The sequence below is a fragment of the Hyla sarda genome, chromosome 2, assembly GCF_029499605.1.
Source record: "Hyla sarda isolate aHylSar1 chromosome 2, aHylSar1.hap1, whole genome shotgun sequence".
Lineage (NCBI taxonomy): Eukaryota > Metazoa > Chordata > Amphibia > Anura > Hylidae > Hyla > Hyla sarda.
In genome coordinates, this window is record NC_079190.1 from 265,641,287 (window position 1) to 265,657,020 (window position 15,734).

General features: G+C 46.1%; 1 protein-coding gene across 5 annotated transcripts in view; it reads right to left on the reverse strand.

Moving 5' to 3' along the window:
• Positions 1 to 15,734, reverse strand: part of LOC130356074 (uncharacterized) — a 100,040-nt gene that overhangs the window by 59,186 nt on the left and 25,120 nt on the right. For all 5 annotated transcript variants that reach the window (XM_056557109.1, XM_056557106.1, XM_056557107.1 and 2 more), the window contains one exon: positions 10,254 to 10,302. In XM_056557109.1, the coding sequence (XP_056413084.1) occupies positions 10,254 to 10,290 (37 nt within the window). In that variant the 5' untranslated portion in view covers positions 10,291 to 10,302. The remainder of the gene's footprint in view (positions 1 to 10,253; positions 10,303 to 15,734) is intronic.

A 15,734-nucleotide genomic window follows, 5' to 3' on the forward strand; every position in this document is an offset into this window, starting at 1 on the left:
TTAATTAAACCGCTCGGTCAATGGCGTGCGCAAAAAAAAATTCCAAAGTCCAAAATAGTGCATTTTTGGTCACTTTTTATATCATTTAAAAATGATCAATAAGTCATATCAATGCAAAAATGGTACCGTTAAAAACTTCAGATCACGGCGCAAAAAATTAGCCCTCATACCGCCCCATACACAGAAAAATAAAAAAGTTATAGGGGTCAGAAGATGACAATTTTAAACGTATTAATTTTCCTGCATGTAGTTATGATTTTTTCCAGAAGTCCGACAAAATCAAACCTATATAAGTAGGGTATCATTTTAATTGTATGGACCTACAGAATAAATATCAGGTGTCATTTTTACCGAAAAATGTACTATGTAGATACGGAAGCCCCCAAAAGTTACAAAACAGTGTTTTTTTTTCAATTTGTCGCACAATGATTTTTTTCCCGTTTCACCGTAGATTTTTGGGCAAAATGACTGACGTCATTACAAAGTAGAATTGGTGGCGCAAAAAATAAGCCATCATATGGATTTTTAGGTGCAAAATTGAAAGAGTTATGATTTTTTAAAGGCAAGGAGCAAAAAACGAAAATGCAAAAATGGAAAACCCCCCGGTCCTTAAGGGGTTAACAACTGTCTAACCTCAGTAAAGCTAACGTTAACCCTTACCTGGTCTTGGACTATTATTGCCCTGCCTAACCTTGGGATAGCGGTGCTACCGTTCGGGTGGTCACCGGAAAAACCACTCTGGCATCACAAACATTAGGGGTTAATAACACCTTGCCCCTGGGCTATACCATCTGCCCCATCCACCTATACCCTTCACACCCTGTGGTCACACCACAATTTTGGCATCATGAACAGGATCTGGGTGTGTGCCTTAGCCATAAAGCTGCAAGTCCTCCCCCATAGTCTGATTCTGAACTGTGTCCAAAGAAAATCGCATGCAGTTTAAAAAAAGTTTGCGCCAGAAGTTTGTACAGGACTTTGTCATTGTAATGTGTTACTGCCGTGGTGCTGTTAAAGTAGAGGGGGAGGGGAAGAAAATTGTACTGTCTATTGTGAGGAAGTCTGTGAAAGTTAAATGGACAATGTACAAGATCAGAACGGAGGCCATGTTGCGTGCCAAAATGTCTGTCGTTAACCTGATGGTCGAGAAGCGTGCAAAAGGTCCAAGCCAGAGCCAGCATCCCACCCCTGGGCGTGAAGATCATGTTGCCTTGTCCAGTCCGAGGTGGAACTTGAAAGGTCCGCCCCTTGTTGCCAGGGGGCGGATGAAGAGGATGCACCGCTGAGTCGCTTTCGGTCCCAGGCCCCGCTGATGATGTCCTTCCAGCTGGGGCCATGCCCTTGCCGGAGGACGATGGAAAGTGGGCCTCAACCCCGGCTGAAGGTACACCGGAGTCATCACGAGAGCCATCGCCGGTGAGGTTGTCACCCCATCACCGGAGCTAGGGATCCTGGGCCGAGATACAGTTGGAGAAGTCGGAAGTGAGTATCCCGGCTGAGGCCGTGTTCTCTGCCCCTCCATTTACCCCTAGTCCAGATCCCCCACCCCAGGACCATCAGCCACCAGCACATCCTCTATCGCCACCATTATGCAGATGGCTTTTTGGCGACAAACCCGCATTGATCCAGTACATGCGGGAGCATCTCCTTCCCTTGTCAGGGAAGCCCCTTCCCTCAGTTCCTCCGGCCAAGTCCGAAAGGACCAAAAGAGACACTGAGGTTGCTGCCATCATGAAGGAACTGAGGGCCCAGAGATAAGAAAGATATGGGCCTAAGCTGGTGCCGTTCTAGATACGCCAGAAACAGCAGCAGGACACCAAGGAGCTGGAGGCCCTATATATACGGAAGTTAGAGAACCCCCTGAGAGAACCACCCCTGGAGCGCCGTCACGCCACTGTAGTCAAGTTCAACAAAGTGAGGGGGTTTGGCACCCTTATCGACTGTCCCCACAGGGGCATCCTCCTAGTGAACAGGAGGGCAATGCAGAGGGACTATCTCCCCCCCAGAAATCCATTCTCTCAAGAGCGGGAAGATTGTGGAATATACCCCTGTCCATAACCTGCAAAGGGAATGGGCAACAGCTATCACCAGGCCTGAGAACCCTACACAGATTCCTTTTGCCTATTTCCCCTTAGAAGATTGGGACACAGATTCCTTTGGTCTTCTACCTCCAAGTGTCAAGGGAGCAGTTGTCCAAGAGGAGTATCCAGATCCACCTGCAATGGATCGCAAGTATCTACGCCAAGGTTCTCCCACAGATGTGCCCAGGCCTACTCCTAGGGGCGAGGAGGTTTGGCCTAATCATCGGGGACCAATAGAAGTATCCAGGCCTGCTCCTGCCGTTGAGGAGGTGTGGCCTAACCAGCAGGTACCAACAAAAGTGCCTCGGCCTACTCCAGCAGTTGCAGAGATTTGGCCGGATCAGTGGGCACCAACATGTCATCCCCCAGTGGCACAAGCTGCTGTGGTGTAAGTGGTAGTCACAGTCAGTCCAACTATCATTGACTCCCGTTTGTCCCATGTTTCATGGAACACTCATGTTGACCCCATGCGGGGTGCCCAATCTCGCAACCCTAGACTCATATCCCAACATAGGGCCCTGTCCGGCAAGCGGGTCTGGAAAAGAAACTTGCCAAAGTAACTCATGTACAGTAAATTCACCAGCCTTGGTCGTATGACTAAGTGACTTGTGTGTGCAAGCAAACTCTTGTTGTTTCAGGTTCTACAGTAACGTTCAAGCATCGTACCTGACGGACTCGTCGAGAAAAGTTTTCCGCAGTAACCAATCTTGTAAGTGTTGTGCCCTGCTTTGGCCGAGAGACTCCTTAGGTACAGGAGAATTGACCTGAGCTCTTAGTTAATGAACTCTGTAGTGTATGTGGACTGCTGAGCAATACATGGACAGTCATGTAAATATTCCAAAGTAATATATTTTTGTTGCTACTATGTACAAGAAAAAGCAAAAATAAGGGTTACGGTCTAGTACTGAAATGTTTATGGTCCTGCATTATAACTGCTATGGTCTAATAAAATGTATGTAAGTTGTTGTACACAAAAAGTCATAGTGTACAGTATTTTTTTTTTTATGTCTGGTAGTTTTCTTACAGGGGTTGTTCCGAACCAATCGGGAGAAGCAACATTTCACCCCATCACCAGCATGAAGTACAGTAAATTGTGTACTACACATAGACACCAGTACGCATAAAGTACACATATAAGCCATGTACATCTAAAGTCATGTACAGTAGGACTGTAACACTCACAACCACACAGTCCACACTAATGTCATATGTCACTAATGTCAAATGTGATATTTCTTGTGTCCTCGTGCTCAGGATGCTTTCCTGGACAGAAGGTATTGCTGTTACTTACAGAAGCACGTAAAAAGTTGTTATCTACAAAAAATGTCTAGTTAAATAAAATGTCTAGCATTAAAGAGTAGCTACCACCATCCTTTTTTTTCTATCCCTGCCTATTGCACATCTATCCCTAACCCCCTCCCTGCCTTTAAATTTTTTTTTTTACTATCTGAGAAATGCCTTTTTATCTACGTGATGGTGTGCTCACTTACCAGGTAGACAGGCAGACTTCCCCAAGCAGGTGCTACGTCTCTGATGCCTGCTGGGGGCTGACTTCTGCCCTTAGCTAATCTATACAGGGTGCCTCCAGCAGTTTCCCCACTACAACTCCCAGCTTGCCCAGACATCTATTGGCTGTCAGGGCATGCTGGTAGTTGAAGTGGTGAAACAACTGGAGGCAGCCTGTGTTGAAAACAAAAACTTTATGGTGATGGCTGCGGCGCTACCCCGAACCCCACTCTCAGCCCCCCCCCGCCCCCGAACCCCGCTCTCAGTCTCCCCCCCCAAACCCCGCTCCCCACTCTCATAGCGAAGTGCAGGACAGCAGCAGCAGCAGCGGCGTATATGCCGGGAGGCAGGGCTGTCATGTGAAGCCAGGGAGCCAATGCGCGCATCCTCTGTTCTCAGTGCTTGCTCCCACCTGTCAGATTGACAGTAAGGGAGGGAGCACAGGCTGACTGAAATAGGAGCGATTGCCCGGCCAGCATATTAGAGATATGTTGTAGTACATAAGTAATACAACATATAAAAAAAAAAGTTTGGTGACAGTGCCCATTTAAATATAAATAGTGTTCTGGGGAGACCCCAGTAGCCAAGACATTGGGCAGAAAGCCTCCAGCAACCCAATCCGCCAATGTCTAGTAATGTATAAAGTATTGTCATGCATAGTCAACTGTCAATATTAGTCATAGTCCTTATTCTCCAGTAATCTCTGGTCTCTGTTGAGCAAAAATTCATCAGAGCATATATGGACATTTATTGACAATTATACAAAGACTCTATTGTGTTGTCAGTTTCTCAAACCAAACCACAGCCTGGAAATGGACATTAATTGCAATGCCCCAGGACTGCATTTGGCCCCAAGGCCGCTTAGACCCTCAATCCCGACAGGACACTTTGTCGAGGGTGACTTCTGTTAAGTAGGGGGTTTGTAATGTCCCAGTACAGGATATACTCCTGTACAGTACTTAGGCCATGTCAGGTTGAGTTCCTCATTATCCTAGGGGCTCTCCTGCAGCATCTCCCCCATAGTAGTAAGTCTAATGTTATGTATAGTGTTGTAAATATAGTGCATAATGTTATGTATAGGTATTTAAAGTATAGGTATCACCTATTATGTTCACATGATATCTTATGCTACCCAGAGAGCACCAGTTGACCACATGACCTGCAGCTTTACCTATGGGCTTCTTGCTAAGGCCCCCTTTATAAGAGGGGGAGGCATAAAGCCTGCACACCAGTCAGTAAGTCAACTCATCTATGTCTGCTGTCTCTACCAAAGTCAAGTCAATTATAGTCAGAGTGGCTGTATTGAAGTCTGACCCAAAAGTACTGAAAGTCCCAGCAAGCTGCAAGGCCCTGTTCCATGTTACTGGTCAACTCTCTGGGATTCTGGCCTAGCTGTAAAGACGTTAACAACTGTCTAACCTCAGTAAAGCTACCGTTCACCCTTACCTGGTCTTGGACTGTTATTGCCCTGCCTAACCTTGGGATAGCGGTGCTACTGTTCGGGTGGTTACTGAAAAAAACACTCTGGGATCACGAACATTAGGGGTTAAAAACACCTTGCCCCTGGGCTATACCATCTGCCCCATCCACTTACACCCTTCACACCCCGTGGTCACACCACAACTTTATCATCACCACAGATTGTAAATTGCTAACTTCTATTCTTGCCTCTCGTCTTAATAAACTTCTTCCCTCTCTTGTTCACCTCGACCAGGTGGGGTTCATTCCTTGGACGTCAGGCCCAAGATAACATCCGTAAAGTATTAAATCTTATACACTGGTCAAACTCTACAGCTACACCAATGTTGGCATTGGCTTCAGACATAGAAAAGGCCTTTGATACTGTGTCTTGGCCGTATTTATTTGCAGTTCTATCTAAATTTGGTATCTCTGGCCTTTTTGTTCAGGCGTTGCACCTTCTCTACTCTTCCCCGACTGCCTACCTGAAATGTCCTACTTTCTCCCCTGCACCTATAGCTATCCCGTGGGGTATGCGCCAGGGTTGCCCCTCTCTCCATCGCTATTTTCCTCTGGCGGCATCCATTCAGGCACATGCAGACATTGTTGGGGTCACTTCTAAGTATAAGGTTCTTCTAAGTATAAGGTGCACCTATTTGCAGATGACCTGCTGTTGACCCTTACCAGTTCTCTAGTGTCTACCTAACTTAACGCAATTGGTGGACAAGTTTGCTGGGCTGTCGGGTCACCGTGTGAATGTTGCTAAATCTATAGTTCCTTATTGCAATGTCCCCATCTCGGTCCGACATCTCATCTCTCTGAACTTTGGTTTAGAGACTCCTCTACTAGCCTCCCATATCTTGTGGTACACCTTACTACCCACCTTTCTTCTATCGCCCTGTTAGGGAGGACCTGAATGAATGGGACTTGCCACATATCTCCTAGATAGGGAGAGGGCACAACAAGGTGGTTCTTCCCCATTTATTACCATATTTTTCGCCGTATAAGACGCTCCGGAATATAAGACGTACCCAATTTTAAAGGAGGAAAATCTAGAAAAAAAAATTTTGGGTCTCGTATCCCCTCATTTTTCATCTGGTGCTCTCTAACCCCCCGTATTTCATGTGGTGGTCTCATACCCCCTCATATTTTATCTGGTGGTCTTGTACCCCCTGGCTTTAAATGTTCATTATGCTCTAAGCTCTCTTAGACCCTAGGTGTGTGTGGGTGTATGTACACATTTTACATTTCATTTACCCTGTAGTTGGTCCGCCTGAACACTTTCTCACACACACCATACATGCTGCCTGTGATCTATCCAGAAGCAACAGTATGACATAAGGAGGGCGGTGTGTCTTCTCCCTGGGATTCACGGGGCGGAGCTTGGGGGATCAATTCTTCTGTCCATCAATCACGGGCATCAAATCAAGTAGGAGCGGGGCGGAGCAGAGCACGGACAGCACACAGTAAACATTGGACGGAGGAGGCGGAACGTATGGAGCAGGAGGGGCAGACATGCGGACAATTCAGGGCAGCATAGATTGATACAGTGTCTGGGAGATATGCACAGAAGCGGTGCAATTGTGCCCACACTGCCCAGCAAGGAGTGGGACTGCCCAGGGAGACATGAGGAGGCACAGCCCGCACTGATGGAGGTAAAGGTACCGGTAAGCTCCGCAGACTGTTGACATGGTGCCCGGGCAGCACGTGGTTAGACTGTCGGGAGGGGGGGACAAGGCACGCTATAGGAGGGAGAGGGAAGCCTGAACACACACAGCCTGGCCGTGCAGGGAGGGTCAGAGAAGTCTCCACAGCCCGCAGTACATGCCACAAATCCAGCCTGCAACACACACAGCATAAAAAGAGGACTGCGAGCAAGCACCACACAAAGTTAGGGGCAGTTTTAATGCAGGCAAAATGTGAATTTGTCGTATAAGACGCACCAACTTTCCCCCCCCACAGTTTTGGGGAAGAAAAAGTGCGTCTTATACGGCAAAAAATACGGTATATTTATTCCGCTCTCATCCCGTCCCTAAGAGGGATCTCCAATGCCTACAGAGAAAGGTTTTTGCCTTCATCTGGGCCACTAAGTATATTAGCCTTTGTATAAATAGGATTGTTATGCACTACCACAAGAGGGTGGCCAGCCTTTTTGGTCCCCCATTTTCTCAAATACTATGATGCAGCGAGGTGTGCACAATTGGCCCTAGGTTGGTGGGCCTGGAGGAGACTCTTTCACTTCCTTATTTTTACTCTGCTCTCATGTGTTCCTCCTGTCCTTTTGCTTCTCTATTGTTTCCTCAGCCCAAATTATTCTCTGTGCTCTGTCCCTTTGGTGGCTGATCCCCTTTAAATTTCTTCTACAATCTCCTATTTCCCCACTTTTACCTTTCCTTTCTTATCCTCTCTTTAAACCGGGCCTGGTTTCTGGGTCTTTTAGTTGGTGGAAGGAGGTTAAAATTACTAGACTCTCTGACGTATTAGTGGGGAAGCAGTCAATATACCTTGACTTATCCACTCCCTACCAGCATGGGAGACATACTGACCATTCCAAATAATTGCTTATTACTCTTCTAAGGGTCCCAATGGTTTTGAGGTCTCCTGACCTTCCTTGAGGCTTATGTATTACATAGCCCTGCTTTACTGGGCCTGATTTCTCATCTTTATGCTCAAATGAATATGCCACCCAAGGACAAAAAATGTAAATTCATGGAGGCATGAGAGGGCGACCTTCAGATGACTCTCTCACTCTTAATGGCGGGACTGTTGCATGGCTATGAGTAAGGGTAGGGTCTCTCTAGTGGAGACACCTCTTAAGGTACTCCATAGAGTTTATATGGTTCCCTCCAGAATGTCAAGGATGGCTGCGGATGAGGCCTTAAAATGTGCATGACTGCTGCTGTTTACTGCTGAGTGTCAACACAAGAAATATACACCAGACAAAAAAGTTGGTATAAAATTCTTTCTCAGCAAGAAACCCAGGAACTGTTCTCAGAGAATTCTGTTGGTTTTTACATTTGACAAAAAGGGGAGGTTAGTTATCACGTCAAAATCATCATGTTATATTTTGATTGGTTATTTGAGTTTTGTGTCTGTGTATATATTAGCATATTTAAATATCCACATCTCTCTCTTGGCCAAAGTTCACTTATGCTGCCCTCTCACTTTCATGCTGGAAAATTCCAGATTTCTCTGCCCTTCTATACAGTCTACATCTTCCTCAAATACTTTGTCTTTTGACTTCTCATCTTGGTCCTTCTGGCATCTTCCCAAGGTCTCCATCTTAGTCACGAGCAGATAGCAAGCTGATTTATTGGCTAAGGGTGGGTAACAAATATCAGCAGTTGATCAGCAGCTGATCAGCAGTCAGAATCATTTTAATCAATTTGTCACAGACCACACACCTTCTTCCCCCAGGTATCCCCACAATGTTTTCGGGGCTGCGCCATGCAAGCCACTATGTCTCATGTCTGGTAGTGTTGCCCAGTGGGGACAGGCCTGTGGGATCATGTGTTGGATATTCTAACTCAAACATGTGAGTACAGTGTTCCTCAGACTCCTTCTGTTGGTCTTTTAAGCCATAAGCCTAGCAGAATGCTTTTTTTGAACATTCCACTTAGCACAATTTATATTATTAGCTACCCGCATTTATATAGCTTTGCAGTGGAAGAAGCCCTCCTTAATTTTTGCCCAAGTTATTGATAGGGTTAACTTAATCTTATTGAATAAGAAGTTAACTGCAATCCGGGAGGATTCTGTGGACTGCTTTAATATTTTGTGGGGCCCTTGTATGTCGTCCTCCCATTGTCCTCCTCCTACAGCATTGTATGTCTCTCTACTGATAGAACGCTGGTGATTTTGTAGTGAAGGGTAGCCGTCGCCTCCTTTATCTTACTGTGTATTGCCCTGTCACTACTGTATATTGTTTAATCTTTAGTACTACTTAATGCCTGTATGTACTGGCCCACTTTGTGGGATTTTTATTGTTCTGTGTCCTCTACTGTTTGATGTTTTATTATGGCCAAAAAGGGCACGGTTCGAATTGTTCTCATATTTTTTTTATATTGCTCTCATCAGAAACAATAAAAGCTTCATGGTTTGATTATTAAATATGTTGCATATCCAATAAATGTACTCCTCCAGAAAAATGTGGATGTAAATGGGATTTTAATGGACATGTAGTAGCCCAGTACGGGAGGTGTTACCCCGTACTCCTGCTGCCCTGTCAGACAGCCTCCTTCAGTGTCGGCAGAGAGCACTGTGGTCTGACAGAAAAGAACTCCATGTGGATACAACTGCATGTGGAGTATACAGCAGCTAATAAGTACTGAAAGGATTAAGATTTATAAATAGAAGTAATTTTCAAATCTGTTTAACTTTCTGGTACTAGTTGATTTAAAAAAATGTGTTTTTCACTGGAGTTCCCTTTTAATGGACCCTTGTGGTTCCAGTAATAAGAGATATCCTGTGTAGAAACTACATCTGGGTCAGTGCCCAGTACCCAACCCCTTAAAGGGGTTCTCTGGTGCTTACACATCTTATCCCCTATCCAAAGGATGGGGGATAAGATGCCAGATCGCGGGAGTCCTGCCGCTGGGGACCCCCGTGATCTTTCACGCGGCACCCAGTTTGTAATCAGTCCCCGGGTCTGATTACGGGCGACCACCGGGCCGGCGGCGTGTGACGTCATGCCTCCGCCCCCGTGTGACGTCACGCTCCACCCCTCAATGCAAGCCTACGGGAGGGGGAGTGACAGCAATCACGCCCTCCTTCCCATAGGCTTGCATTGAGGGGCAGAGCGTGACCTCACACAGGGGCGGAGTCCAGGGTCTACTACTGTATTTGGAAGTAGTCGCCAGATAAAAGACATGAAACGCCAAAGTATGTGGTGCTGTGTGAAATAAAGTCTAGTAAGAGGCTCCTGTAAAGAAACAGTATCCAAAAGCCATGTTGAATACTGTACTGGTATATCCTTCCTAAAATAACGTTATTCTATAATGCAAAGTTAAATACGTTCTGTGAAAGTAACTGCTAAGTTTCTTTTGGGAGTTGCAGCCACCAAGGCTCTTGTTTGAATTATACCCATCTTCACATTCTGTCCTCCCTGAGCTCTACAAACCAGTAGAAGGAAAAGGGATCTGACCAACATGCTAGAGGTACATTAGGATGAAATCTTAATTTACGCTTGAATGCACTGAGGAAGCTTACCTTGTAGCAGACGGATCTGATTTGTTTTACGTTCCATTGTTAAAGGAGACTGTAGAAAGGAAAGAAAACAAATAGACATGTTTATTCCCTGAGCTATATTTCATACAATGTAGCATATTAAGCACCTAGGTATACAATATATTGTAGAAAACTAATATTAGCTAAAATTAAAACAAGTGTATCCTGACAGCATGAAAAGATTTATACACAGTAGTCACTACCAACAGACACTTCTTATTAAATTGATTGCCTCCTATTCTAGAGGATTTCTTTTTATGCATAAAAAAATGCCTGTCTTCAGTAAGTCTTTACCTGTATTTACAAACTTTCTAATATGCTGACATTTGCCACAGTATTTTTGATGCTTTAAATCACTGTATTTGTAGCTAGATTTAGGGCTGATTTACACTCAATATGAAAACACACATAAAATACATATATGCAATACAATTGAGTTTTTATTATTATTTTGTTTCCATATTGTATCCATTTATGTTCTTTAATATCTCCAATGTTTTTTTTTATCATGTTGCTGTGTGCTTAAAAGGGTGCATATATGGATCTGTTAGGATTTGTTACATATTGGGAAAACAGCATAAACAAAAAAAATGCACACATTTGTTGGCAACATTTTTTCACAAAAAGTTAATTCATATGGATCCTGAATACACAAATGTAGCTGTAACTCACACACCATGGGTTATGTCCCCATATACCACAGCTCAGCTATTTTAAGCTCTTCCTCCGTTTCTGGGGACAGGCTGATATTAGCTATATTCATTATATTCAATTCCTGTCTATATCCTCAGGATGCTCTACAGGATACTTGGTGTATTCATTAGGAAAACAAAAAGAAAATATAAAAGGAATGTATGTTCCCTTCCTCGAGACTTGAAGAGGGGGGTGTCACACACTGTGGCACTGGAATAATGCATAAGCAAACACAACCCCAGCATCTTGACACACATATAGAGGACTGCACTGCTATGTCTTTCTACCTGAGCCTCCGTCTGTCTAACAAGTCTACTGCTTGGGACGGGTACCAATCACGACTACTGCTGATATTAACATGTGAGGCCACTCAGCTTTCCTGGACATTAAGGCTATTTCACAGTTCAAACATTTGCTGTATTCATCATAGAATCTCACAGCATATATAGTGAATAGAGATGGGCGAATTGAAGCTGACAAAGTCGAAGTAGTTCAGAATGTCATGAAAAATTAGATTCCTAACAAATCTGAATTTCCTCGCCCTTCATAGTACGAATCGCTTCATTCACTACATTTTGTGCAGGCCGGGGGGCTAAAATGGCAGCTACATGTGTGAGAACATGGGGCAAGGAAGTCTGGGAAGGCATAATCACCCTGAATCACATGACGGCATGCAGCCAGCCCTGTGATGTCACAGCCCTACATATTCGGCAGCCATTGCTGAAGACTGGCATTTCCTGAGAGAGCAGAGACTGTGTGTGCGCACTAATCACCGCTACTGACAATACAGATCTGTACAGCGGTAAATCCATTCACCTCAAGCCCGCATTCATTCTGGCTAGAGAGAGAGCAGGCACTGCGTGGTCACTAATCAGCATTACTGACAATACAGATCAGCACAGGGGAAATCCGTTGACCCCAAGCCCGCATCACAGCAGGCAGGCAGGGAGAGTTTAGAAGTCTGCCAATTGAGTTCAGAACTGGGAGCAATCCCCATTTAAAGACTGCAAGCAACCATAGTGCAGGCAGGGACAGTTCAGGGACAGTTCAGACAGAGAGAGAGAGAGAGAGAGATAGAGAGAGTACGCTTTTTTCTGTTGCAACCATACTGGAATATATTACTGTAAAAAAAGTGAAATATATACGCACTCCGCAGTTCTACGTTTTTTCTGGTTAAAGCTAAAAGGGGCCAGTAAGTGTAAAAGCTCTAAAAGAATTACGCACTAGATTGTTACGCTTATTTCTGGTGGAACCATACTGGGCATATTACTCAAAAAAAAGCTCTCCCCATTCAAAGACTGCAAACAACCATAGTGCAGGCAGGGACAGTTCAGAAGTGGTTTCAGAGTCTGCCAATTGAGTTCAGAACTGGGAGCAATCCCCATTCAAAGACTGCAAGCAACCATAGTGCAGGCAGGGACAGTTCAGAGAGAGAGTACGCTTTTTTCTGTTGCAACCGTACTGGGGTATATTGCTGTAAAAAAAAAGCAAAAATATACACATTCCGCAGTTCTATGTTTTTTTCTGGTTAAAGCTAATAGTGGGCAGTAAGTGTAAAAGCGCTAAAAGAATTACGCACTAGATTGTTATGCTTATTTCTGGTGCAACCGTACTGGGGCGTATAACTAAAAAAAAAAAGCAAAATATATACGCACTCCGCTGTTGTACGTGTTTTCTGTTTCCAGCGTATAGTGACCTGTTAGTGTAAAAGCAGGGATATATACACACACATGGGCCCAGATGTATGAGAGAAAACATGGAGGGATTTTCTCACAGTAACCAATCACAGCTCAGCTTTCACTTTACCAGAGCTCGTTAGCTGAGCTGTGATTGGTTGCTGTGGGAAAGTCTCTCCACTTTTCCTCTCACACAGTTTGATAAATCAGGGCCATTGTTCCGCAGAGTGTTCCGCAAGTTTCTGTTGCAGCCGTATAGGGGCGTATTTCTCTATAAAAAGTTAAATATAGACACACTCCGCTGTTGTATGTGTTTACTGTTGAAAGCGTATAGTGGCCTTATAGTGTAAAAGCAGGGATATATATACACACTCGTGTCCCGCAAGTTTCTGTTGCAGCTGTATAGGGGCGTATTTCTCTATAAAAAGTAAAATATAGACACACACCACTGTTCTACAAATATGTCAGGCAGAGAAGTGCCAGGCCATGCACAGAGGAGTGGCAGAGGCCTAGATTTATCAGGTGCAGGCAGAGGTCGCAGCAGACAAGGGGTGTAATAGCGGTTTAATAGCGAGAGGTCTGAGCTCCCGGTGTCAGCTAAAGGTCGTGTCTCCACCAGCAGCCGTCATTGATTGGTTAACTCTGTCATCCACTTCATCCCAAGTGACATCCGACACCCCCAGCCAATAGTCGGTGGGTTCCTCATACTCAACCCTCAGTTGGCATGGTCCAGGAGCAGTCCCTGTCCTCCAACTGCCTCTGTCCTATGCTGTTCCCTCACGCAGAGAAGTATTGTATGCTGTGGGCTCAGATCCACTATACAGTGAGGACGATCAACTAGAGAACAGTCAGCAGCTACTGCACAGCCAAGATGTGGAGAAAATGTCTGCTGCTTCCTCCGCTAAGCGGGCAAGAAGTGATGAGGAGAGTGGCATGGGATGTGGTGTTGCGAGTGTTCAGGCTCCTAAAACAGACACTGTTGAGGAACTTGAGGAGGACATCAGTGACGTGCAGACACAACTCGATGATGATGAAGCGGATCGCACTTCGGAGCTGGGTGCAGAAGAGGCTTCATCATCATCATCAGGAGAAGAGGGTGGCAGGTTGCCCGTGAGGCAGCAGCAGAGCCAGCAAGATGATAGCATGGTTGGGAGTCAGCAGGGTGGTAGCAGTGGGAAGTCTGGAGCCAAACGTGCCCGGGGTAGACCACCTGCTTCATGACAGCCTACCAGCCAAGGAGGTAGTGGAGCAGGGGTTCCCAGAGTCCGCGGCAGTAGCAGTCAGTCAGTGCAGACTGTTGGGGGGGGGAAATCAGATACTTGGCGGCGTCACAGTTTTGTCAAGTATCTGGAGGAGGTTAACACGGCCACATGTAACATATGTCGGCAGTAGGTGCATCTTCTTTTGGTCCAGATGCTCGGGCTCCGCCTACTTCAGGTCAGTCATTCCGGCAGAAATCCCTCATCGAAGCAATTTCCAAGAGACAGCAGTATGCGCCCAATCATTCAACGGTGCAGAAGCTGAATGTGCTTCTGTCCAAGTTTCTGGCACTGCAGTTCCTCCCATTTCAAGTGGTGGACTCTGCACCTTTCAGAAAACTGATGGCTTGTGCCGAGCCAAGGTGGAGAGTCCCAAGCTGTAATTTCTTTTGAAAGAAGGCAGTACCAGCCCTGCACAAATATGTAGAACAGAAAATGGGCCAGTCCTTGAGCCTGTCGGTGTGTACCGAAGTGCACGGCAGTGCCGAGGTGTGGAGCTGTAACTACGGTCAGGGACAATACATGTCCTTTATGGCCCACTGGGTAAATGTGGTTCCTGCACAGCCACCCCACAACTTGGCCAGGTCATGCCGCTTCCGCCTCCACGCTCTCAGGCTGTTGGTCCTGCGACAATGTCCAGCTCTGCCTCCTCGTCCTCAGCCTCTACTGCACGGACAAGTCTCAGTGCCCCTCCAGCATACCATGTGTGCAGGGCACGGTGGTGTCACGCTGTTCTTCACCTTGTTTGCCTTGGCAAACAGGGTCACACAGGGGAGGAAGGAACTGCTCAAAGTGACCACCCATCTGCAAGACATCCTAACAATGGCAAGGAAACTTTGCATGCACTTCAGCCACTCGTACACCGCAAAGCACACCCTCCTTGAGCTGCAGCGTCAGAACAGTATTCCCCAACATAGTCTCATATGTGACGTTTCCATCCATTGGAATTCCACCCTCCATATGTTGGACTGACTATACGAACAGAGAAAAGCCATCAACGATTACTTGATGATCCAAGTGGATAGGGGTATTCCCTTGTGTAACTTCGATGTCAACCAGTGGCAGCTCATACATTACACCTGCCGTTTGCTACTGCCCTTTGAAGAACCCATGTTATTTGTCAGTCGCCAGGATTACGGGATGAACAATGTCATTCCACTGCTTAATTTCCTACAACAGATGGTGGAAACAATGGCTGGTCAGGGCACTGGAGACGTGGCGCCTACATCTCGCGGCCACATGAAGAGGAAGACAAGACAGAGGAACCAGACACCGTGGCAGTATGCAGTGGAGCTGGAGGCAGGGAGTCTCTCCAAGTCACTTGCACAAATGGCACAATGCATGCTCATTTGCTAATGTAGTGACCACCGATTTGTCACCATTGGGCAGGGGGATGACTTTTGGCTCTCCACCTTGTTGGACCATCGCAACCGGCACAAAATCGGGGCCTTTTTTACACCCACTGAGAGGGAGGACAAACTGACCTACTACAGAGACATCCTACATAGTCAGTTGGCCGATGCCTATCTGCGCCATTGTCCATCCTCTCACAGGTCTGACTGGGGGGGGGCCCTCTGCGCTCACGTTCCACTGCCATGGCTGCTGGGAGGGGTGGGGTGGCAGGAGCAGTACAGCTCCATCAGAAGCAGCAGAAGTCGCTACAGTCGCTGATGAGTAGCTTTCTTCACCCACATAGTGAAGCAACTAATCAGCAGCAGCAGGTAGACCTTGAGCAGGACCTGAACCAACAGGTGGTGGTATACTTGGACATGACCCTGCCAACCCACATTGAAGATCCGCTGGACTTCTGGGCAGCCAAACTGGATTTGTGGCGG